Genomic DNA, 26,970 nt, shown 5'->3' with positions numbered 1-26,970 from the left:
CCACTCCAGTATCCTTGCCTGGAGAATCCCAGGGACAGAGGAGCCTGGTGGGCTGCTGTCTATGGGGTTACAGAGAGTCGGACACGACTGAAGCAACTTAGCAGCAGCAGCAACTTGGTGGTAGGGACGGAAAGTGATGGGAAAAATAAGGCATAGTAACTTTTGTTGCATAGGACAATAGTTTTAATCTAGCACAGGAATGCCGGTCAACTCAGTGTAGCTTCCTGGTTCAGTATGCTTGGAGGGATACCGAGAGCACATCCAGGATCTGTGTGGAAAAGTGCTAGGACTGACGAACAATGTCAACTACAGGGAAAGTGGGGAGAATTGTTGGCATTTGCGTTATGTGGTTTTTTGATTCTGCTTTTGCTTATAAGCACAGCAGCATGCTTTTGTAGGATTCTTTTGCTTAGTAGCCATAAAAACCCATTTGGTTTATTAAAAGGTGATGAGACATTTCTGTTTACCTATAGATTTCCCAATGTGTTCCCAACTCTTTGTGACCCCATGGACTGCAGCCTCCTAGGCTTCTCCGTTCATGGGGATTCCCTAACGCTTGCTATTAAATTGACAAATTTCCTTAAAAATACGATGCTCTTTTGAAAACAATTCCATGATGTTGGGATATATGTAAAAAGGATGTGCTGCACCATCATTAGGGGAGCAAGTGCAGGAGCTGTGTTAGAAGTAGGAAAGGATGGCACGTGTCCAGGCATGCACCATTATCTAGCTCCAAGCAGGAGCATGGATGTGTTGAAGTCTGTGGTGTGGTTTGTGGTCATGGAACAGAGATGAAGCTAACTGACCCACACTGACTCAAACTCCAAACCTTAAATTTTAAATCCCATGTTCATCTTTACTGAGCTAACCAGTCAACAACTAACCAACAACAAAAATAAATTAAAAAAACAACATAAAGTATGTCAGGTATTTGAGAACTGCCTTTTCATGAACCAATGGATTTAAGTCTGGAAGGCATCCTAGAGATCATTTAGACCAGGCATTGGCAAACTACATCCCATGGGCCAAATACAGCCCACTGCCCATTTTTGTAATTAAGAGTTGTACTGTAATTACAGCCAGGTCCATCTGTTTACATATTGTCTGTGCCTGGTTTTGCACTACAAGAGCAGAGCTGAATAGTTATGACAGACTATACTGACCACAAATCCTGAAGCATTTACTATCTGGCCCTTTATAGAGAAAGTTTGCCAACCTCTGATTTAAACCAACCTTTTCATTTTAGAGATGTGGAGATTGGGAATGAAATAGGTTGAGTAACTTGAGAGAACAGCTGGCAGAATTCCTCAAATTCCCAATGTCAGGATCCAGAGCTGTCATGATTTTGGTAAGAGGGAGCAGTTTTACATCTTCTGGAAGCCCCATTTATCTTCTTAGGGTATCACTCCCTCCTCCACTGCCTTTCAGGTTTATGATAATGAAGACAATGAAAACTCTCCTTAAACAACACCTCACACATTCCTCCATCATTGCATTTATCATCCTGAATTGTAATCGTTTGCTTCTCCCACTAGACTGTGAGTCCACTGGGGGCAGGGATCATGCTGCATTTGTCTCTGTAGCCGGATCACACAACGGATATCTAATAACCATGTGCTCAGGGCTTTTCATTTTGTCACTTCATCTTCTTCCATGGCTGTTTTAAGATAAACTTCAACTATTGTGAAGATAAAATGCAAACATTATGATCTGTAATTTTCTCTTCCTGACAAAGGACCCCCACCCCCGCACCCAATCACTGAGACCCATCAACTGGAGGTGTTCAGAGTGAAATACTATTGATAGAAGGCAAAAATCTCAAATATTTTTCAAATAAAGGCCCTAAACCTCAGAGCTGACCTTGACCTATATTCCTGACAAATGGAAAAGGGCCTGAGGTAGACCAAAAGCAATAAGGATGGAAGAGATGAAAGACTGTTAGACTCAATGGGACATTATGGTCGACTGTGCATGGATGTTGAGCATCTAGAACTCTAGATTCTGTCCAAGTTCAGAATGAGGAGGACGAGCACACTGGATGAGAGAGGTATGGGTGGGAAGGGGATACAGGGCATAAGTGGAGGTGGGTGTGGTGCAATCAAGTGTGGAGACTGAATAGACAGTGGATTATATGAATCTGGAGCTTTTGTGCTAAATCTAGGATGAACTCATTCAAAGAGTAGATGGAGATTAGGAGAGGAGAGGACTAAGAGCAGAAAACTAGAGATCACCAAGTAAGGACTGAACAAAGTAAGAGAACACCCACTGAGAAGGATCCCCTGGAGAGGTAGAAGGAAGACAAAAGATGATGTTCTAGAAGCCAAGATGGAGAGGATAAATGCCAACTGAAAATATTTTGAGGGAAAAAAAATATGCTTTGGATTTGGAGGTCTCTGATAACCCTTTGTCTATCCAACCAATCCATTCACACACAGCCAACTGGAAATATTTTGGAAGTAAAGGAAAACTCTTCTTCTGTCAATCACTACAAGTATAAAGCTGGTAGGAAAGATGATTTGCTTTTATACAAATTTGCTCCACAAATACCTTTTCTAGAGTCTGTTTATCAATTAGGATTTATACCAGTTAGCTCAGGCTTTTAATGAGTTCCAATAAAAACTTGCTTGTGCTATTCAGATGATACTCCTCTTGAAATGTATGATTCGTTATCATCTGATACTTTATGCTGGTTTGAGTCCTTTAGGCCTAAAATAAAATAAAAGCTTCTCAATGCATAAAATCATGTCCAAATGGGAGCTGTCTCGAGCTAGAATATCTAAAATATTTTTTAAATGTTAAAAAACAATGCTTAGTGTGTGTGTTTGTGTGTATTAGTCGCTCAATCGTGTCTAACTCTTTGCAACCCCATGGACTCAAGCCCGCCAGGCTCCTCTGTCCCTGGAATTCTCCAGGCAAGATTACTGGAGTGGGTTGCCATTTCCTTCTCCACTTAGTGTATGGTAATAGTCAATAAGTATTTGTTGAATGAATGTGTAAATAAATAGATGGTGTATTTTCCTATAATTCTTCACCTACATATTGTGGTAATTTTAAAACAAGTCCACAAATTCTTTGACATTCCTCTCACTAAAAGTGGGATCTCATTCCCCTCTACCCTGAAGAGAGACTGGCTTTAGTGACTGGATTCTAATAGAATGCAGTGGAGCTTCCCCTAGAGTCCTCCAAGTCTGGGTTCAGTTCAGTTCAGTCACTCAGTCATATCCAACTCTTTGCGACCCCATGAATTGCAGCACACCATGCCTCCCTATCCATCACCAACTCCCGGAGTTCACCCAGACTCATGTCCATTTAGTCGGTGATGCCATCCAGCCATCTCATCCTCTGTCGTCCCCTTCTCCTCCTGCCCACAATCCCTCCCAGCATCAGAGTCTTTTTCAATGAGTCAACTCTTCATATGAGGTGGCCAAAGTACTGGAGTTTCAGCTTTAGCATCATTCCTTCCAAAGAAATCCCAGGGCTGATCTCTAGAATGGACTGGTTGGATCTCCTTGCAGTCCAAGGGACTCGCAAGAGTCTTCTCCAAAACCACAGTTCAAAAGCATCAATTCTTTAGCGCTCAGCTTTCTTCGCAGTCCAACTCTCACATCCATACATGACCACAGGAAAAACCATAGCCTTAACTAGACAAACCTTTGTTGGCAAAGTAATGTCTCTGCTTTTGAATATGCTATCTAGGTTGGTCATAACTTTCCTTCCAAGGAGTAAGTCTGGGTTAGAATAAACAATCCTCTTGCGCCTGGCTGGCTCGTTCTCTTGGACGCTGTGCCTTTGGACCCCTGAAGCTGACAGATGTTTAAGGAGTGTAGCTACCCTGAAGCACCATTCTGGGAAGGGCACACAGGCATGGAGAGAGATGCCTGAGGAGCCTCAGCTGTGCCAAACCCCAGGTGACTGAGTTCTCTCAGGATGCCACGCCACACCTGTGAGTGAGTAAGCCATCCAGTTATCCCAGTCCTCAGGCTTTGAGCCACCCTCTACAACAGGCATGGCAGAAATGAGTTCTCCCTGCTAAATTCCATCCACACTGTAGACTTGTAAGCAGGATATTCTTTTAAGTCTCTAGGCTTGAGGGTAGCAACTATACTAAAAAGTGCTGTGTACCTGACTCTTTGCAACCCTATTAACTATAGCCCACCAGGCTCCTTCTGTCTTTGGGATTCTGGCAAGAATACTGGAGTGGGTTGCCATTTCCTCCTCCAGGGGATCTTCCTGCACCTAGGGATCAAATCTGTGTCTCTTGTGTCTCCTGCACTGCAGCAGAGTCTTTACTGCTGACTCATCGAGGAAGCCACTGTAGTAATGGGAACATTCCCTAATTAGAACATTGGCTATACATTGCTATGCGATTATTATTGGTTGATCACCATGGAGAATATTATGAGCCTTCAGCACATTCCTTTTCTGGCTAATTCTCTCTGTGGCGAGGACCTACAACTCCAGCAGCCACTGGCTAGAAAGGCCTTCACTTCCTTTACCCTTCTTAAATCTAGGAAATCTTTTGCCTTCCAAAATTGGAACAAATCACCTCTTTCTCCAAGCGAACTGCCTTAAGATGGGGTTTGTAAACACGGGACAGTAAGTGGTAGGTTTTTCTTGTCTCCGCCCTAGAAACAAGGGCTTACTAGGATATGCTTCCGTATAGTCCAAGTGAAGAGAGAGTGTCCTCAGGAACAAAGGAACTGTAAAGAAAACCACAGTCTCATTAACCTGTGTGAGGCAATGAGGTATTAAGAGAAAAGCAGTGGGTGGTACAGAGTTCTTTAAAAGGTGATCAATATTTCCATTTCAGTGTTTTCTAGGGAAGAAGGTTTTAACATATGTTTCCTAGGCCAAAATACACCTAAACTGGAGAAAGAACAATCTATTGTAATTCTATCTCATTAGTGTGCTTCCCCAAATGGAAAATTCTTGTATAGATAAGATGATATATTTGACAAATAGAGCACCCAATATAAATGAATACATGGTATTACATTTTTATAAATTGACCTATGAATTTGGTTACTATGCATTTGTTCCCCTGAACTTGATCATTTCAGAGAAAGCTTTTAAGATCAATTTCCTAGACCACTGAAGACCACTGGCGTCTCCACCAATGTAATGATGCCTCATAGGAGTCTACAGGAAGCTAGCTGCTGTCTTTGATGTAGGTTTAGCTGTAGCAGGAAATAGTGTGTGAAGAGAAGAGGCTCCCAAACCTGAGTCCTCACCTGGCTGACTGCCAGGATAAATAGTGCTTTCTAGACCCAGTGTCAAGGAGTCTGGTTTCCTTCACAGCAGGACCCATCTTCTGGCTTCTAACTTCTGAGACCTCAGAAACTTTTAATGCTATTCAAATGCAAACATCCCACTCTGAGCTTGGATTTATATGCCTACTTTGAATAGCCTCATCTAAAAGTCACTTGGAAAACGAAATATGACAGCTGCTTACTATGTACGTCGCTTTCAGTTCAAAAGAAAGTGAAGTGCTAAGTCGCTCAGTTGTGTCTGACTCTTTGTGACCCCGTGGACTATAGCCCACCAGGATTCACTGTCCATGGGATTCTCCAGGCAAGCATACTGGAGTGGGTTGCCATTTTCTACTCCAGGGCATCTTCCTGACCCAGGGATTGAACCTGGGTCTCTCACATTTCAGGCAGATTTTTTACCATCTGAGCCACCAGGGAAGCCCTTCAGTTCAAAAGAGAGAAATGTAATTAATTAAACTGCATTCTAATTCTAATACCAGACATTCTCTAATCTCCATCAGCCCTACTTTCCCTGGAGGTGGAGGACCGCAGCACCAGAACCCCCCTCCGCCCTCCCCTGCCCCCCACAGTCCCAATTTCAAGGCCAGGGTCAGGAGGGCAGCTTCGGAGAAGGCTGCCCTGTAGATATATGTTTTTATGACCTCAGAACGATGTGTGTCTCACTGTAATGGAAAACATATCTAGCAAAGTCAGTTGTAAAGTAAAACTCTGTAAATAAATCTCCACACCCCCTTCCAAAGATTTCCTTCATAAAAATCAAGGGAACAGCATCAAGGAGAAAAAGAAAAAAACATAACACAACCCTCACAGCTTTGTGTGTTTATATTAATACTTCACTTTGTTCCCAATACAACTCGAAGTGATTTGTAAGGCTATGTAAAACTGTAACAAGACAGTGCACATTTACAAGTGAGAAAGGATAAAAAACAAGGGTGGGGACATAAAACAGAGCCAGCAACAAAGCTTTTAAAAATGTCTGAAATAATGGGCTCTGCGCTGGGTGGGTCACAGTTTGGCTCTAAACTATCAGCCTATCAGCCAATGGCATCGCCCCAACAACTCAATTTGCTTGTGAGCATTTTGGGGGAGTGGAGAGGTCAGGGTGAGGGGTGGGGGGGTGGAATACAGGCGAGTCTGGCCAACTCCCTTCTAATTTGGCTCCATGTAGGAGTAGATTTGAACACATCCGGAATAGAAAACATCCTAGACTGTGTGTCCTTAAAGCACTCCTCGACTATTGTTCTGAGGCAAGATGCTTGTAAATATCGGAAGACACTGACTTCAGAGAAGAGACAGGCTTGGCTTGCCAAGAACAGAACCTTAACATTGTGTGAAGCTGTTGTGTCTCTCTTCTTCTCCATAATCTGACAGCTCTAGAGACTGATCTGTTCTTGCCATCTTCATTTCTTCACTTCCCCCTCACTCCTAAATCCACTCTCATCAGGATTCTACACCACCACATGACTGAAGCTGATCCTGGAGAGGTCTGCAAGGTATCCTTCAGTTCATCTTTCACTTGGGTCTCAGGAGCGTTTGGAAGTTGACATCTCTCTCCTTAAAAATATTCTGTATACTTTTCCAATATTGCAGGAAGTGGAACCCTTTCAGGGTCCAAGAGTGGGCTCTTGTCTAACACTTGGAAATGAACTGTCCGAGGAGACACATGTGCTGACAAAGCAAAAGACTTTATTGGAAAGGGGCATCTGGGCAGAGAACAACAAGGTAAAGGAAGTCAGGAGTCCTGCTCAGCCACCTAGCTCAGGATTTATGGTAATGGAGTTAGTTCGCAGGTTGTCTCTGGCCAGTCATCTTGCTTGGCCCAGTATTGGTCTGACTCAGGGTCCTTCCTGGTGGCATCCACATATCTCAGCCAAGATGGGTTCTGGTGTGAAGGATTCTGGGAATTTGGTAGGATATATTATGGGCTGGCATCCTTCTCTACCACCATGTTCCTTATTGGGACCTCCTATCAGGAGACAGTTCATCATGCCTGGCCAAGGCAGGAGGTTTCGGTCAACAGTTCCCTAAACTACCACCACACTTCATGGTTATCTCCCTCTTCTTTGGTAACTCTTTCTACCTGTCCTCTATCTGCTTCTGACGGGCCACTTGGCCCGTCAAGGTTTTCCTTGGGATTCTGTTCTAGTGGTAAGAAGAACTCCGGGTCAGAGAGAGTTTACAAAACTGTTATCATACAGGACAAGGGAAACAAATATATATATTTCTAATCTTTTGTACCCCATAGTGTAGGGTACATGAAGTTCTTGTTAACTGAATATCAGCAGTGCCTGCATACTCACTCAGTTGTGTCCAGCTCTTTGTGATCCCATAAACTGTAGCCCACCAGACTCCTCTGTCCATGGGATTTCCCAGGAAAGAATACTGGAGTGGGTTGCCATGCCCTCCTCCAGAAGGATCCTCCCAACTCAGGGATCAAATTTGCATTTCTTAAGTCCCCTGCATTGACAGGTGGACTCTTTACCGTTGAGCCCCCTGGAAAGCCTCTAGGACTACACTAATACAGAAACCACTAGCCACATGTGGCTGTTGAGCACTTTAATGTGGCATTGAGATGAATTGTAAATGTAAAATAGATTTCAAAGACTTGACATAAAAGTATGTAAAATAGCTTGTTCATTTATTACTTATATAGATTATATCTCTTTATTTTGGATATACTGGACTAAATAAAACATTGCTAAAATTAATTTCACCTATTTTACTTTTAACGTGGATCCTAGAACATGTTTAATTATACATGAGGCTCACATTACGAAGCTGTTGGACAGTGCCACCTTGTATAATTTTAACAAGTTCTGCATCTATTAGCAAGTTACATTCAGCATTCCTGATTGTATGCATGAATATATACATGTATGTGTATTGTAAATGTAAATTCTCCTTTGAATCAGAATCTTCCAGGTTCCCTCATTAATGTATTGAATAGAAATCTTTGACACATCATATTGTATTTGCATGAGAATCACAGTTTTAACAGCTTATACTTTAGCAGCCAATTCTATGAGTTGCTCCAACAGGCCCATTTAGATCTGTTCTTCTAGCCCTTCAGTGGTTTTGTAAGGAGTTAATTCCCTATATTAAACTCCATGTAAACTAGCTAAGGTGGTTTTCATTACCTGACTGATACAATAGCTAAAAGTTATTAAGTGCTTCTGTTGTCGTTTGTTCTTTAGTTGCTGTCATGTCTGATTCTTTTGTGACCCCATGGGTTGTAGCCCCGCCAGGGTTCGCTATCCATGGAATTTTCCAAGTAAGAATACCTGAATGGGTTGCCATTTCCTCCTCCAGGGCATCTTCCCAACCTAGAGATCAAACCCACGTCTCCCACATTTCAGGTAGATTTTTTTACCAGTGAGTCACCAGGGAAGAGTATTCTCTAGATAGCCTTTCAAACGATTTACACAGATTCTCTTGTTTAACCTTCACAACGATTCTCTGAGGTAGGCTACATGCTCTCCTTTTCACAGATGAAGCACTGAGAGTTTAAGAAACCTACCCAGGATGACCAGCTGGGAAATGGTAGATGGATTCACATCCAAGCAGAATGATCCTAAAGTCCACTCCATCACCACTGTGCTCCAGCAATGATTTTCTTGCCACTAAATGAAACACATGAGCACACCTATCACTTTGTGGACCTGGAAACTGTGGTGTGGCAGAAAAACTGGAGGTTTCGATCATGCCTTCACTCTTGCCTTCTCTGCATCTAGGCCCTTGATTCAGCTGGCTGGTTCTCAGTGTCCTGGGCATAGCTCATATTGGGTAGTTCTTGCAGACTCTCCTCAAAATGAGGAGGTTGAGTGACATGCCATTTCCCACTGCAGCTGAGAAGCAGCTCCACCAAGAACAAGAGTTTTTACTAGTGGAGCTAGTGCAGTGTGTGCCCTGGAGGGTCACAGTTTGCCAAGCAGGCTGTCCATGGTCTTTAGCAAAGGCAGAGAACAGTAACATAACTGCTCTTAAGGGCCTGCCGGGTGTCAGACATTGCCTTAGGCAATTTATATACATTCTCTTTAATCCTTTCACTAGCAGAGAAGTGGTATTATCCTGTTTTAAAGATGAAGAATCTGGTCTCAGCTTAATTATGGATATTCTAGGATTCCCCTGATAATCACTGAACTAACTAATACCTAACAGAAACTCTAGACATTATATCAAAATGCCTTCAAAATGCTTGTATTGATAATAAATATGTAGTATTTGTCCACATGTAACTGAATAATGAAACTTGCTAAATAAGGAGAATAGCAAAAATATTATATGCTGTCTTTCCATTATTAATGTTAGTTTGAAAGCTTCAAATGAGCAGACAACTCAATATTTTCCAGCATGTATCACGTTAGCTTTTAATTCATTAGCTGTCTTTTCCTACTGTCTGCTTTCTTGCTATGGTCTACATTTTATACTGGTGCTGCAGAGATATGCGAAAGGATTATGCTGCCCCACTTTAGTCCTAGGAAATAGAACTGCTATGAATTATTAATAGTATTGGCTTTCTAATGCTTTATTGATCATTCACCTCTTTGTTTCAGAGGATATTTGTTAGATGGGATTTTCCCCCACCCCAGAAGCTTACTCTGTTTTGCAGGAAGCACTAACTGGCTTGAGTTGCAGAACAGATGGTCCTCTGTTGATTCCCATCTCTACCTGTGATGGAGTTCCCTCCATGCCATGCTTCTGTATCCTTGCTCAGTGACAGGTTAATAGGGAAGTTTTCAAAGTACTCTTCAGAGCTCTTAGGATTTCCCAGCGGTGCCTGAGGTGCAGTTGGTGGAAAAAAAGGCCTGGGGTGAGGGGCGGGGTTCTGCACCACCCACCCCCACCCAACTGTTCCCTTGTTCAAAGAAGCACTTCACTCCTGCTATAAGCATTAAGCTTTGGGGCAAGATTATGTTGGGAAGATTCTTTTTTTTTTTTTTTAAAAGAAGCATAAATTTTTAAAATTAATACGGCACATAAATAGTAGGTGTCTACATACTTGGGATATAAAGAAAATGTCTAAGGATCATCACAGTATGTATGAGCATATACAACCAGCTGTGCGCTGAATCTGACTAATGTGGTGGCATGTTACGTGAGTGGGTTTGCAGGATGGACTTGGCCCTCCTGTGGTGTTCAAATAGTAACTGACTTCACTCAGAGTTTGAGTGAAGGTCAGTGCACTCTGAGTGAAGTTCAGTGACTATGTTTATTTATATAGTGAGTAAACTCACAGTCACAAGAAATACCGTAAAATTTAGGGACTGGCAAAAATACATGGACAGATTGCACGAATAAACTTTGTTCACAGGCTTATATTCAGGTTATCAGGTCAGTTCCTAGGTGGCTCAGATGGTAAAGTGTCTGCCAGCAATGTGGGAGACCCGGGTTCGATCCCTGGGTTGGGAAGATCCCCTGGAGAAGGAAATGGCAACCCACTCCAGTGCTCTTGCCTGGAAAATTCTATGGACAGAGGAGCCTGGTAGGCTAGAGTCCATGGGGCTGCAAAGAGTCGGACACAACCGAGCGACTTCACTTTCATAGGCCTCTAACTTCCTTTAAGAGACTGAATATCGTCATTATTTGAGTTATTTCATAGGAGACGGCCACAGGCAAAATATTTATTCACTTTCTGTAATAAAAGCAACTATGTCTTTACCTTTCAAAGAGTTTTTAAAAAAATACACGAGGGTTTTGTTTTGTGTGAGATAAAAATCAAAGCGTTAACAGGTCATGCTCAGGGTTCCTTTCTGTGTGTGGAGTCCACAGACCCTAGGAATGCCCCTTCCTCTCATGCATGGAAGGCAGACCTGAGGAGGGCAGAAAGGTGACAGAGACTCAATTCATTCAGTAAATACATATTGAGGACCCACTCTCATTGGGCATCCTGCTAGAGGGTGGGAATCCTCCCTTCCTAGAATTTGCATTCTACTGCGGAGGAGGCAGGTAGTGAATACATAAACATATAAACATAGCAATTATAGAATGTGCTAATTCCCGTGATGCTCACAACAGCATGGGAGTGGGGCCCTTTTTAGCTACAGACAATCAAAGAAAGGTCTCTGGGAGGGCAGACACCTAAGTGCATTTTAGAAGGCCACAGCTGGTCTCTTTGCTGGCTGCCAAGGCCATAAATATGTGGCACTTACTGTACTTGATGGCTAAGTGTGTGCCATCTGCACCCACGAATTAGAGACAAGGCTGTGGAAACCTGGAGGGGACTGAGAGTTGGCGACTCTCTGAACAGGAACAGAAAAACACAGCATTCTTAATTTATTAAACGAATAGATTTTTCCTTGGTCATTTAATATTTATCAGCATTGTGTTTTATTAATTTCTTTTTAATGCAAAGATGGCCTGCAGAACACTTAAATGTAATATGTACAAGATCATCGTCCTTTGCTATTTCATAAAAAATTGTTTTCACAACTGTGTATGGTTCTCATCAACCATGTAAGAAAGTGTATCCATAATAAAATTCCTTCTATTATTTCCTCGATTTGGGGAAGAGAATTAAACTTCACAAAAATGAGTTTCATTTTCAAAATCTCTATATGAGGCACTTACTTGTATTAGAGTGAAGAGAGGACATGGTTTTCAAGTAACATGACTTTTATCAATAGAATTTTCCAGTTTACATCCTTTCTTTCATTTTGTTTTGTTTTTTTAAAGCCTGCCAGTGGATCATGTTGCTTAAACAAAAATATCTGAAAGATATATGCATACAAAGCCAACTCAGATTTACAGCAGAAATAATGGACTTCAATCTCTTTCAAGCAAGCATAACTCACCCAGACATCCAACCATCCATTCAGTATTTATGTAGTCTACAAAACTGATAGGTAAAATATGCTGGAATTAGAGCATGTATTAGTATATTATGATCTTGCTGGCCTCTTGGCTGGGTGCACTGTTCATAATTCAGTTTTTCTCTGTAGCAGTTCTCTGAATGGCATGTAAATAGCCAAAATATGGCTTTAAAAAAAACAGTGAAAGTGTGAGTTGTTCAGTTGTGTCCAGCTCTTTACGACCCATGGGCTGTAGCCCACCAGGCTCCTCTGTCCATGGAATTCTCCAGGCAAGAATACTGGAGTGGGCTGCCATTCTCTTCTCCAGGGGATCTTCCCAACTGAGGGATTGAATCTGTGTCTCCTGCATTGCAGGCGGATTCTTTACCATCTGAGCCACCAAAATGTGGCTAGAGAGACTAAAATAAAGAGCAATTTGAAATTATCCTGTCAATGTGTTAAAAGTTGACAGAATGAATTTAAAAATACATGGGGTGGTTAACCTAGGCATTCCAAAGAAAAGGAAAAAACTATTATATCACCAAGGAAGTTCAGTAAGGTATCTGATTACAACATGAGAGATCACTAGTTTCTGTATGTACCAGTTTAAAAATATGATAATTAAAAAGCATCTTGTTCAAAACAGCAAAACAACAGTACATATCTAAGTATAAACTTACCAAGAAATATACAGGGTATGAATTGAAGCAAACAAAATTTTAATGAGGAACATAAACACTTGAACAAAAGTAGACAAAACAGTTATTTTTTTATACAGGACTCTTGAAGTTTAATAATTTTTCAAAGTAATGCAAGAGCATCAGTCAAGAGAACATATTTTATAAAAACATAATTTGGTTTAATTTACTATAATTGGTTTCCAAGTGTGTTTTTAAAAGCAGTCTACAAAGATTTCTTTTTTGTCTTGCTTTATGAGAAATAAGGGCTTTCCTGATAGTTCAGTTGGCAAAGAATTTGCCTGCAATGCAGGAGACTCCAGTTTGATTCCTGGATTGGGAGGATCCCCTGGGGAAGGGAAAGTCTACCCACTCCAGTATTCTGGCCTAGAGAATTCAATGGGTCCACGGGGTCGCAAAGAGTCATTATAGATAACACTGTATCATGAAGATTTTGGGGGATTCCCTGGTGGCTCAGAGAGTAAAGAGTCTGCCTGCAATGTGGGAGACCTGAGTTGAGAAACATTGATCAGCAGATTGCATCTTTGAAAGGGGAGGTCAAGTCACTCAGTTCTTTGTGAGAAATAAATAAAAATTATTCAATTATTGAATTTGCTTGCTTTATTCATTTTTAATACTTCACCTTTATTCATAAATATTCATGAAAAGTAAAGTCAATACTGAATAATTTTAATATATATAACTTTTAAAAATTATTTTTCATTTTATATTGGACTATAGTTGATTAACAGTGTTAGTTTCAGGTATACAGCAAAGTGATTCAGTTATTCATGTAAATGTATCTATTCTTTTTCAAATTCTTTCCCCATTTAGGTTATTACAGAATACTGAGCAGAGTTCCCTGTGCTATACAGTAAATCCTTGTTGGTTATCTATTTTAAATATAGCAGTGTTTATATGTCAGTCCCAAACTCCTTACTTTACCTCCCTCCAACATTCCCCCTTTGGTAATCATAAATCATTCTGTAAGTCTGTGAGTCTGTTTCTGTTTTGTAAATAAGTTCATTTGTATCATTTTTTTTTAGATTCCACATGTAAGCAATATCATATGACATCTGTTTTTCACTTAGAATAACAATCTCTAGGTCCATCCATGTTGCTGGAAATAGTATTATAGTAGATCCCCTACCTGGGCTTCCCTGGTGGCTCAACTGGTAAAGAATCCACCCGCAATGTGGGAGACCTAGAGAAGGGAATGGCTACCCACTCCAGTACTCTGGCCAGGAGAATTCCATGGACTCTATAGTCCATGGGGTCACAAAGAGTTGGACACAACTGAGGGACTTCACTTTCCCCTACCTATGAGTGAGTTCCATTCCGAGAGGGCATTTGTAAGTCCAGTTTGTTCGGAAGTCCAACAAAGACAGCCTAGGTACCCAGCTAACACAATCGGCTATATAATGCTGTACTATAATTTTCACACAAATAATACATATAAAACACAAAAAAATTTTTAAATCTTAACAGTACAGCATCTTGAAAAATACAGTAATACGGTACAACAGCTGGCATCCAGGGGCTGGCATCAAGTGAACAGGCAAGAAGAGTTACTGATTGGAGGAGAGAGAGGAGGTGGGAGATGGTAGAGCTGAAGGGTCATCAGCACTAGAAGCTGGAGGGCAAGCTGCAGTGTCACTCACACCTGATGCTGATGGCACAGGTTCTGGTTCCTTGCTGGATTCAATTCTACATGTCCTCTTGAAGAAACAACCAGTGGTGTCTGGGTAGTAGCTCTTCTTTTCCTGCCATGGATGACATGAAAGCACTGGACTGCACCCTCAGTCTCTTTGATTCTTCAGTTACTTCTTCCTTGTGCCTCTTTGTCCTTTCTCTGGGCTTCCAATTCCATCAGGTCTTCATTAGGAAGCTCCTCATGTGGCACAGCCAAAGTACTGTAAAGTACATGAAAGTACAACCACGTGTGGAGGATGCACACACATGACATGGAATACCACTCATCTGTCAGTGGACATTCAGGGTTGCTTGACATTTAGGGTGTCTTGGCTCTTGTAGACAACACTGTGCAATGAACACAGGTGCATATATACTTTCAAACCATTGTTTTCTCTGATATACGACCAAGAGTGGGATTGATGTGTCATACGGCTTCCCTGGTGGTTCAGACAGTAAAGAATCCGCCTACAATGTGGAAGACATGGGTTCAATCCCTGGGTTGGGAAGATCCTCTGGAGGAGGGCATGGCAACCCACTCCAATATTCTTTCCTGGAGAATCCCATGGACAGAGGAGCCTGGTGGGCTACAGTCCATGGGGTCCCAAAGAGTCAGACGTGACTGAGTAACTAAGCACAGCATGGTAGCTCTATTTTTACTTTTTTAAGGAACTTCCATAGTCAGTCAGTCAGTTCAGTCGCTCAGTCATGTCCGACTCTTTGCAACCCCATGAATCACAGCACGCCAGGCCTCCCTGTCCATCACCAACTCCCAGAGTTTACTCAGACTCACATCCATCGAGTCAGTGATGCCATCCAGCCATCTCATCCTCTGTCGTCCCCTTCTCCTCTTGCCCCCAATCCCTCCCAGCATCAGAGTCTTTTCCAGTGAGTCAACTCTTCGCATGAGGTGACCAAAGTACTGGAGTTTCAGCTTTAGCATCATTCCTTCCAATTTACATTCCCACCGACAGTGCAGGAGGGTTCCCTTTTCCTTATACCCTCTCCAGCATTTATTGTTTGTAGACATTTTGATGATGGCCATTCTGACTGGTATAAGATAATATCTCATTGTAATTTTTATTTGCCTTTCTCTAATAACTAGAAATGTTGAACATCTTTTCATATGCCTCTTGGCCACCTGTATGTCTTCTCTGGAGAAAATGTAGGTCTTCTGAATATTTTTTTTTTATTGGGTTGTTTTTTTTCCTCCAGAGAACCAGCTTTTAGCTTCATTGATCTTTTCTGCTGTTTTGTCTCTATTTCAGTTATTTCTGCTCTGATTTTTATGTTTTCTTTCCTTCTATTAACTTTGGGTTTTGTTTGTTCTTATTCCTCTAATTGCTTTAGATGTAAGGTAGGTTGAGGAAAGAACCCCATTTTAAATATCTACGTATGCATCCCAGTATCTAGAATATACCTTTCATGCAGTGTTATTTATTGAAATGAATTAATGGGTACTGTTGGACTATGTGGTTCCTTTTCACATTAAGGGGGATTGCAAAACTATGACATTCCAATCTCATCCTCACTAATTAGATAAAAATTTGTGACTGGTTATTTTTTGTCTAGAAAAACACCTCTGCCATTTACAGATCTGAGCCACCCCTATCAAGGGCAAGAGCAGCACATAAAGAGCACATCTTTCCAAGGAACAGACGACTGGAACACTCCTAGGTAAGTAGGCAGGTCAGGCAACATGGATGGCGTGTGTGGAGCCATGGCATAGAGGGCCCCTCCACTTCTCTCTGTCTCATACACACACACGCTGGTTCCAGTTCCTTTCTTATTCTCTATTGAGTCCATTCAGATCTGGCTTTCACTCCATGAAAACTGTTCTCGTCAAGGTCATCAGTGACCTGCATGTTGCTAGACACAATAGTCAACTCTCAGTTCTCACCTCACTTAACCTGCCAGAATCATTGCCCAGACTGATCTCTCCTGCTCCCTGAGGGCTTCATTTGACTCCCAGGACACAGCTGCTCTCCCAGTTTTTCTCCTGCCTCACTGGATTCTTTCCTTTGCTGGTTCTTCTTCTTGAGCTCTTAACATTGGGATGCCCTATGGTATACTTTGTGGGCCTCTTTCTTTTTCTATCTACATTCCTTTTCTTGGTGATCTTATCCATTCTTATGGCTTTCAGTGCTGTCTATCTGCAGACAAATTCAAATTTTATCTCTGCAGCCAGATTCAGGGTCCAGCTGCCTACTCAGCATCTTATTCAGATGTTTAATAGACATCTCAGATTTAACATTCTAAAACTGAACTTCTCACCTTTCCCCCCAATCTACCCTTCTCACAGTCTCTCCATTTCAGTACATGACAATCCTATTCTAGTAGCTTTTCAAACCAATAACCCAAGTATCATCCTTCAGTCTTCTTTTTCTGGTACCCAAATTCAGTGTGTCAGCAAATCTATTGACTATACCTTCACAGTCAATATATCCAGAATCTGATCCCTTGTCAACACTAACACGGCTCCTACTCTGAGAAAGTTACTTAACTCTCTGTGTCTCTTTCCTTATCAATAACTTAATAGGGAAAATGGTCTACAGCTTATAGAGTTAATGTGTGGGTTAAAGGAAACAGTAAAGAATTCAGCACAGTGCTGAGCAAACAGGCAGTGCTTCATTAATGTTAGCTTTTTATTGTTACTGGTCTTTCTGTTCTAGAGGATTTCAAGGAAATTTGGGAAAATTGAAGCCATAAGCCCTTTTCATAATAACTAAACTTTATTTTTCAACATGTGCAATTTTGATTTTTGAGATTTCAATTAAATGAGTTGAAGAAAAGAAAATGTGGTGATGGCTTATCTTCTGAAAAAGAAGTAAACATTCACCTTACCCAGAAAAACTGTCACAGTAAGAACCAAAAAGAGGGTCACAACAAACTGCTATTTGTAAAATAAATAAGATACAAGGATTTAATCTACAGTACAGGGAACATAGCCAATATTTTATAATAAACTTTAGTCTATAAAAACATTGAGTCACTGTGTTGTACACTTGAAACTAATATTGTAAATCAACTATACTCCAATAGTAATTGAAGAGTTAAGTAGCAAAGGGCAAGCTTCCCTGGTGGCTCAGTGGTAAAGAATCCACCTGCCAATGCAGAAGACACAGGTTCGATCCCTGGTCCAGGAAGATCCCACATGCTGCGGAGCACCTAAGCTTGTGTGCTCCAGCTACTGAGCCTGTGCTCTAGAGCCACAGCTACTGAAGCCCGCGCATCCTAGAGCCCATCTCTGCAACAAGAGGAGCCACCGCAGTGAGAAGCAAGTGCACCGCAACTAGAGAGTAGCCCCCTTTCCCTGCAGCTGGAAAAAAGCCCGTGCAGCAATGGAAACCCAGTACAGCCCAAAAGATAAAAATACCTAAATAGCATAGGGCAATCTGAATCACTGGAATTCGTCTCCAGCCTGTTAAGAGTAATTTTCAGCTAATCAGACAACTGTAGCTTAGGAAGTATTTTTGATTCAAGGTTATTGAGATTGTTACATACAATACTGCATAGCTATACACATCACTAGTTTCACAGCCTCAAAGGCCTTTGGGGATATCAGGAAACTTACTGTTTCTACAACAGCTGGGATAACAGCTATCAACTGTACAAAAATGCTTATTATTAACCTGTAGTCCCACTTAATTTTCATCCCAACTAATTATTAATAGGTAGAAAGATTCTTGAATATCCTTAAAATATCTAAAGTGTCAACAATATTACAGTAATCTTATTTTATATGAAGCATCTCAGGTAAGTACTCAAATGTATAAATTAGACAAACAATATCACTACTAAATTAAGAAAAAATATTGTACTATATAAGCAAAGGAAATTTCAGAACATTTGTCTCTTTAATGCAGTTACTTTGCTAATATGTGATATGAAATGGTTTTTGAATAGATAAGATGTTCGTCTAATTTTGTTCAAATATTTACAGAAAAATCACATTTTTTTCTCTCTCTCATCCTGCATATATATATATATTCAAAATGGTTTAAGAAAAGATGTTCATCTAATTTTGTTCAAATATTTACAGAAAAATCACATTCATTTTTTATTCTCTCTCTCATCCTGCATATATAATCTACCACGTGCTGGGTAGTAAGAAAAACCCATGGTGAATTGTTTTATTCTTTATAAAAAATATTTTTATGTTGCCGCATATAACAGCTCAGTAATAATGACCTTGGATATTTTAAAAGGAGGGAAATTACTCCACAATGAAATCATCAGGAGCTGACTATGCTTAATTGGTCATTAGCTCTTCTTTGCCCACATTTGATTATATGTTAAACTCTATGATATTTTGATATAAAATGTATATTGTGTATATAATTATACATATATATATGTATATGTGAGAGACCCAGGTTCCATCCCTGGGTTGGGAAGATCCCATGGAGGAGGGATGGCTACCCACTCCAGTATTCTTACTAGGAGAATTCCAAGGACAAAGGAGCCAGGTGGGCTACAGTCCATGGGGTCACAAAGAGTCAGACATGACTGAACAACTTTGAGAGAGAGATGTCATGTATATCTTTTATATTACATGCAAAAGTTGCTTATTAAACATACACTCCCATTGTTTATGTGGGATCACAGTCATTGTGGGATCATTTCAGCTAGTCCATATACACTAAAATGCTAATTTTTATTTATTTATTTTTTGTAGGAAGTCCTGGCTGAGCAAGGTTGGAAGTCCTAGTTCTCGCATTGACCGCACGAACTTTTCCAATGAAAAAACCATCTCTAAACTTGAATACTCTAGTTTTAATATTCGATACTAATAGGAGTTAAATTAAAATTATAATGCTTATACTGTACAATAGAATAGACTGTATTCTTAAGTCTGCATACTAGAGTGACAGTAGCAGAATAGGATAAAAAAAGAAACTTTCTGTTCCAAAAGCTGCAACATTATGTTACTAAAAATGGTTGCCAATGAAATAGTTTTACTCAACAATGTTTTTAACAAGCCAAATTTAGCATTCTAAAATTTTAAATGTCATTACAAAATACTTAATATGAATATTTTATTTAAACTTGTCTCATGGAATCTTTAATTCTAATGAATATTATGACATACATGTTATTTGGCTGGACATAAAATAATAAGTTAACCACTTAAAAATTATTTTGGGGTATTATCTGAATTGAGTTCTAAAACCTCTGAAAAATAATTTGTTGTTAAAGTTGAGTACTTTGTTTAACAACAGCAAAATAACCAGTAGTTTGATATAAATGTATATGATGATCAGCATAGCCTTAAAATCAATAAAGAGTTAACTTTAAAAACTCTGGTTGAATGAGAACATGATTCAGTACTTCTATCGGAGCTACTTAATGCTTTCTAGGAACCATATTCTTCTGTATGGTGAACAGAGGAGTGAAGAAATGACAATGGTAGTATACAGCAAGCAGCAAGGTTTATATCTGCAACTACCCATAATGGATGCCCTATGAACCAGAAAAGGGACTGAGAGTCTAAATAAATCACACTGTTCCCCCAAATTTGGGGACTTCCCAGGTGGCACTGGTGGTAAAGAACCCGCCTGCCAATGCAGGAGACTTTAAGAAATGTGGGTTCAATCCCTGAGTTGGGAAGATCCCCTGGAGGAGGGAGAGCATGGCAACCCACTCCAGTATTCTTGTCTGGAGAGTCCCGTGGACAGAGGAGCCTGGTGGGCCACAGTCCATGGGGTCACACAGAGTGGGACACCACTAAAGCGATTTAGCACAGCACAGCACATCCCCGAAATTTGGCCTGTCATCTGGAGATTCTCACATACAGATGATAATTAAGCCACATAGTATTTTAACGCAAAGTTTTATTTCTACACCACAGAATTATACTCTAGAGAAATGGAGACCTTTAACTCAAATACTGGGGAATTTCAAATGTTATAGGTACAATATATACTTACATAGGGCCTTCCCTAGTGGCTCAGATGGTGAAGAATCCACCTGCAGTGCAGGAGACCTGGTTCAATCCCTGGGTAAAGAAGATCCCCCGGAGAAGGGCATGGCTACCCACTCCGGTATTCTCGCTTGGAGAATCCCATAGAGCAGCCTGACGGGCTACAGCCCATGGGGTCACAGAATCTGACATGACTGAGCAGTTAACACACATATTCACATATTTCTTCAGTGATTTCCAATTTTTTGTAACAATGGAATCCATTAAACCAATTTACATGGAATTTAATACATAAAGCAAGTGGAAAAGGGCAACCATTATGACTGAAAATGGGGTTCTGTGGAGCCCTGAATGCTTGTTCTCACTTTGCCTCCTGGATCTTGTCACCTGCAATTGTCCAATAATTTCAAATGCCTTGGGAATGCAGACTAGAAGCCATTCTTCTATCTATGGAGCAAAATTCTATTGCTACACTCCATGGCATAGAGAAAGACTTCAGGCCACTCTTCTCTATCCGCTGCAAGGTTATAATTAAGGAGATGAAGCATGGGCTGCCTTTGTTCACTCACAATGATTAATTTAATGATAATACCAATATCAAATGTACATAAGAGAACATGCCATTAGAGAATGACAAAGATTTTTTTTAACTTTCTAAATACCCTTAAAGGAATAAAGAGCTTTCCTATTATTTTAATATCCTCATCATGTAGAGGATACTCTGTTGTGTTATTCACTTGGGTTTTGCTCTATTTCGCTACTCCTGGTTCAAGGAAGGTAGACAAGTCATTGAGTTCCTTTGTCTCAAGAAGGGTTTTGGTGCCAGATCCCCTGAAGACAACTTTTCTTCCAAGATTTCATTTTAAAGGGGGCATTATGTTGTGAGTTGAGGAAAAAGACAAACACTACCCTTTTAGCAGGTACAAGAAAAGCAGAAGTGCCAAAAGCAAAGGGGACAAGGAGATGGTCCAAGACTTTAAAGGCAATGGATTTCCCAAGAGATGGAGACCTTCCTCTTTCTCCCCAATAGCACCTCTGAGGGGATGGCCAAAACAGAGAAGAGAATAGCTATGGTCCACGCAGAGAAACTGGATGCAAGGCGCAGGGGCTCCCAGCCCTAGCAAGATTGCTACCCCACAGGTGCTGCAAGACATCCTGGCTACAAGTGAACACGGTGGCCTGGAAAGCAGTCATGGAACTGGTATGGACAAGAGACCAGAGAAGTCTTTCCTCAACGTTGTTTACTTTAGACTCTTTATTACATGATCCTTTTGAGGATGAAAGATTCAACTTCCCACCTCCCAGCCGGAATGGGGCTTGAAGCGGGCTCAATTTGACTTAAAGTAAAACAGACATTTCTTACAGTCAAGTTGAAAATGAAATCTGTATCTCTTTACACATAGAAAGGCTAAATGCTTTTAGAAAAATGCAATCTCAGAAGTGACACCAATATGTCACTTTTTATTACCCTGATTTCCTCTGGTAGTTCCCTTCCCTGCTCTCTTCCTAAGAAAATCACACTCTGCTAGCACAATCTTCTGACTGCACAAAGTGAATCACATTAGTCAAGGCTGCTTAATGATTAATACAGAACTAAGTTCTATTACTGGATGAAAAATGTTGTAGATAATGATTAAAAATGGGTGGTTATGAGTGGATAGAAAGAGAAAAAAGGTAAAGCAATTTTAAAAATGTGTTATCGAGACCAGACAGCACATCCTAACAGTGAAGTTAATATGGCAAATTTCATACTGAACTCATGCAGGAACTTTTACATTTACATACCATATTTTATCTTAATATGTTATATAATTTATCATATTAAACATATATTTTGTTTCATAACAAACCTTGATAGCTTTAATTTTTCCAAAATTGGGCATTTTTTTTTTTAAAGGAAGAATAAAACAACTAAGCAAAAGATGAGTTTCTACTCCAGTGACTGTCACCTGGGAGTCTCTACACTCCACATGCCAATACCCTCCTCAAGAAGCAACACACTGGAATTAGGAGAATATGATTTGTTAAAGCAGGTAACTATGTTTTATATTTATATAAAAATGCCTTTTTAAAAAGCTAATCTGAAAAGTAAAGCTCTTGACTGGAAACTGAAAAGTGAAGTCGCTCAGTCCTGTCCGACTCTGCAACCCCATGGACTATACTGGCCATTGATTTCTCCAGGCCAGAATACTGGAGTGGTAGCCTTTCCCTTCTCCAGGGGATCTTCCCAACCCGAGGATCGAACCCAGGTCTCCCGCATTGCGGGCAGATTCTTTACCAGCTAAGCTACCAGGAAAGATGTGAAAGATGGATCCTTTAGCAAGTTGGGCACACAGAAGCAATAAGGGTGTGGTAGAAACGGGAGATTCTTCTATTAGGAAAGCTATTAGGCTTCTAAGCTTGAGAAAAAGCAATTCAAGTTTCATCAAAGACTGGGAATCTCTAGGTAAAGGGGAATTCCTTGCAGCCTGAAGAAGGCCCGTGCTTCAAAAGTAGGCACTTGTGGTAACAAAGAGCACTAAAAGGGGAAACTAAGCGATGGGTGTGGATATGGCAACAACCCTCAGTAGTTTGACTTTGCTGGAAGGTGGTCACCATTTTTACAATGAAACATTTTCAACTCTATCAAAGGGATCTTTCAGAAGCACATGTCTCTAAACTCATAGAGACAACAAACAATCCATTTTTAAAAATTAGCTTGTATTTGGAAATATTTTCCATATAGTAGAGGACAAGATTTTTATGTCTGGAACTCATTTCAGGAACTGAAAATAGGCACCATGGTATGGTAGAGGGTATTCTGGTCTAGGAATCAGGAGACCTGCATTCTGGGCTCAGCCCACCCAGGGATTAACTGTATGCCTAGGTGCCCTCAATCACAAAGTCAAGAAGTTGGACTGAACTGGGACTTCTCCCAGGATTCCCATTAAGACAGAGACCTCCCAGGAGGTGGAAGGAAAGCTACTGAAGGGGAATGAGGAAGCTGGACAGCTGAGAGCTCCAAGAAGAGCAGCCCTACTCTACTTTCTTTCCTATATTAGGATTCTCCAGAAGACATAGTTTGAGATTAATTCTGCCTCAAACAAAGAAACAACAAAGACACCAAATCTAGTACCTTGGGTCTTTTCTAAATCTTTATAAGTGCCAAACTCAAATGCATTGCCCATTCTCTTGATCACTCTTGTCGTGTCAGTGTGGTAGGTGTACTTGACCTGCAGACATTTTCACTATTGTGACGAGTGAGTACTAGAAATAAATTTTTAATTTTCATAGGGGCCTCCATAAAGGTCCAAAGTAGTTAAAATATTTCTGAAATTAATGTTCTGTTGTCTTTTCTATTTTGATGTTGCCAAAATAAAAAAAGATGCAAGAGGAAATACAAAAATATAATTAGTGGCTTAATGTAATCCCAAAGAAAGGCAATGACAAAGAATGCTCAAACTACCGCACAATTGTACACATCTCACATGCTAGTAAAGTAATGCTCAAAATTCTCCAAGCCAGGCTTCAGCAATACATGAACCGTGAACTTCCAGGTGTTCAAGCTGGTTTTAGAAAAGGCAGAGGAACCAGAGATCAAATTGCCAACATCCACTGGATCATTGAAAAAGCAAGAGAGTTCCAGAAAAACATCTATTTCTGCTTTATTGACTATGTCAAAGCCTTTGACTGTGTGGATCACAATAAACTGTGGAAAATTTTGAAAAAGATGGGCATACCAGACCACCTGACCTGCCTCTTGAGAAACCTATATGCAGGTCAGGAAGCAACAGTTAGAACTGGACACGGACAACAGACTGGTTCCAAACAGGAAAAGTAGTACATAAAGGCTGTATATTGTCACCCTGATTATTTAACTTCTATGCAGAGTACATCATGAGAAACGCTGGGCTGGAAGAAGCACAAGCTGGAATCAAGATTGCCGGGAGAAATATCAATAATCTCAGATATGCAGATGATACCACCTTTATGGCAGAAAGTGAAGAGGAACTCAAAAGCCTCTTGATGAAAGTGAAAGAGGAGAGTGAAAAAGTTGGCTTAAAGCCCAACATTCAGAAAACGAAGATCATGGCATCTGGTCCCATCACTTCATGGAAAATAGATGGGGAAACAATGGAAACAGTGTCAGATTTTACTTTTTTGGGCTCCAAAATCACTTCAGATGGTGATTGCAGCCATGAAATTAAAAGATGCTTACTCCTTGGGAGGAAAGTTATGAGCAATCTAGATAGCATATTCAAAAGCAGAGACATTACTTTGCCAACAAAGGTCCGTCTAGTCAAGGCTATGGTTTTTCCAGTGGTCATGTATGGATGTGAGAGTTGGACTGTGAAGAAAGCTGAGTGCCGAAGAATTGATGCTTTTGAACTGTGGTGTTGGAGAAGACTCTTGAGAGTCCCTTGGACTGCAAAGAGATCCAACCAGTCCATTCTAAAGGAGATTAGTTCTGGTTGTTCGTTGGGAAGACTGATGCTGAGGCTGAAACTCCAATACTTTGGCCACCTCATGTGAAGAGTTGACTCATCGGAAAAGACTCTGATGCTGGAAGGGGTTGGGGGCAGGAGGAGAAGGGGACGACAGAGGATGAGATGGCTGGATGGCATCACTGACTCGATGGACGTGAGTCTGAGTGAACTCCGGGAGTTGGTGATGGACAGGGAGGCCCGGCGTGCAGCGATTCATGGGGTCGCAAAGAGTCGGACACGACTGAGGGACTGAACTGAACTGAACTGTACTGAACGAACTTTATAAGGATATCTTGGAGATGTCAACCTAACACTTGGAATTATGTATAAAAGGTAATTTGCCTTTTCTTTGGTTTCTAATAAAACCAAAGTCTGATAAAAATTTAAAATTTTAGCATTAAAAAGTCTAGTTACTCTGTGATCTCACTAGCAGATTTTTCTATAAGGTAGGTTCTTGCCCCTTCTAGAGAGCAAGACTTACAACTTCTCCTCTGCTGAAAGGAGGGTAAACATTCTTGGTTGAATGCCCAAGATACTTATTTCATCCTCAAACTACCTTTTTCTTTCATTAGTTTTATTTTCCATATTGCCACCATGAACTATGCAAGAATCAGTGAATACAAGTTTCTAATTGTGGCATCTTTTTGTTTTTCCTTCTTTTTTTTTTTTTTTTAATACTAGAGGACACATAGAGAAGGAAAAGATGCATGAAATTCATCGTATTGGAAATGGAGTATCTGTTTCAAAACTATTCTAAAGAGCAGGATCAGAGTCAGTCATTCGATCATTTGCATTAAGGCCGAATTTCCACTGAATTCAGTGCATATGAATCTGGATTAAGAAGAATCATGCCTGCAATATTTAGCCAGGAAATTGGTATAAAGTGGTAGATGGTATGTACAATTATTTCCAAGATGCAACATCTACACCAATCAGAAAAAGATGACACAGAAATCCTTCTGCTCAGGTATTATTTTCCAGGGTAGCAAAAAAAGAATGCACCCTTCTCTCATCCCAACCACTATTCCTTCTCCATTATTTAGGATAACAAAACTAAATCATAGCACACATAGGAGAGAAGGAACAGGTAGTAGCTAACTGGGTAGTCCCTTTACTTGAAGCAAGGAAGCCAAGGAAAGGTAACCTTACAAGGGCTCCTTTTATTATTATTCAGACTTTATACATGATTTTATATATCCTGTATCTATGATGTATCTCATCATTTTTTTTTAATTTAAAGTTTCTGAAAAATCTCTTAGCAAAACAATAAAATACTGGATTAGGGCAGATCAACCATTCTCAGGTTTTAGACCCAAGAGGGATTCACTCCATCTTCTGGCAAATGCTAGTGTATAACCAAACTCTTTTCATTCAAAGATGAATAAATGGGAAAAAAAGTCAGCCTTGAAATTCAAAAAAGCACTATAGCCAAGGTAAATGGAATAACAGCCTTTAGAGTCAGAGGAAGTACCTATCTCAGTGTTACTATAGGAAAAAATAAAATTTAAGGAAACATCTGCATATGTCCTCAATAGGGTATAATGAATGTTGATCTTTGCAAGAGGAGCAGGGAGCCATTGGGGAGAATATGTTCAAATTAAAATAAAAGATATGGATTAAGGAAAATTAGTTGAATATAAGGGCTTCCCTGATAACTCAGTTGGTAAAGACTCCACCTGCAATGCAGGAGACCCCAGTTCAATTCCTGGGTCAGGAATCTGACCACTTGAGAAGGGATAGGCTGCCCACTCCAGTATTCTTGGGCTTCCCTTGTGGCTCAGCTGGTAAAGAATCCACCTGCAATGCAGGAGACCTGGGTTCGATCCCTGGGTTGGGAAGATCCCCTGGAGAAGGGAAAGGCTACCCACTCCAGTACTCCAGCCTGAAGAATTCCAGGGACTGTATAGTCCATGGGGTTGCAAAGAGTTGGACACGACTGATCGAATATAAAAATTATATTCCGAAGACAGGCAGCAACACACATATACTCACACACTAAGCCATGAACAGACTATAGGAAACCCAAAAAGGAACTGGAGAATTGTAATACATCCTGGAATTAGTAACTGGTGAAGTTCAATAGTGATATAGACCTGTGTCCGTCAAACCTGGCTGCTTGTCAGAATTACTTAGGACTTCTATGGGTTTTGTCCC

At 40.6% G+C, this 26,970-nt stretch overlaps 1 protein-coding gene across 7 annotated transcripts in view; it reads left to right on the top strand.

The window, feature by feature from the left end:
• ACYP2 (acylphosphatase 2) overlaps window positions 1-19,732 on the top strand; it is a 178,467-nt gene extending 158,735 nt beyond the window's left edge. For 3 of the 7 annotated variants that reach the window (XM_070379575.1, XM_070379576.1, XM_070379579.1), the window contains 2 exons: window positions 16,000-16,104; window positions 19,106-19,732. In XM_070379575.1, coding sequence (XP_070235676.1) covers window positions 16,000-16,104; window positions 19,106-19,220 — 220 coding nt within the window. In that variant the 3' untranslated portion in view covers window positions 19,221-19,732. Of the gene's footprint in view, window positions 1-15,999; window positions 16,105-19,105 lie in introns of those variants that run through there. The other 4 variants (XM_070379580.1, XM_005907304.3, XM_070379581.1 and 1 more) reach the window with 3 other exon arrangements.
• The last annotated feature ends 7,238 nt before the right edge of the window (window positions 19,733-26,970 follow it).

This window comes from Bos mutus, chromosome 11 (genome assembly GCF_027580195.1).
Source record: "Bos mutus isolate GX-2022 chromosome 11, NWIPB_WYAK_1.1, whole genome shotgun sequence".
In the NCBI taxonomy this organism is placed as follows: Eukaryota; Metazoa; Chordata; class Mammalia; order Artiodactyla; family Bovidae; genus Bos; species Bos mutus.
The sequence above is the reverse complement of the archived record's forward strand: the minus strand, read 5'-3'. Positions and strand labels throughout refer to the sequence as shown.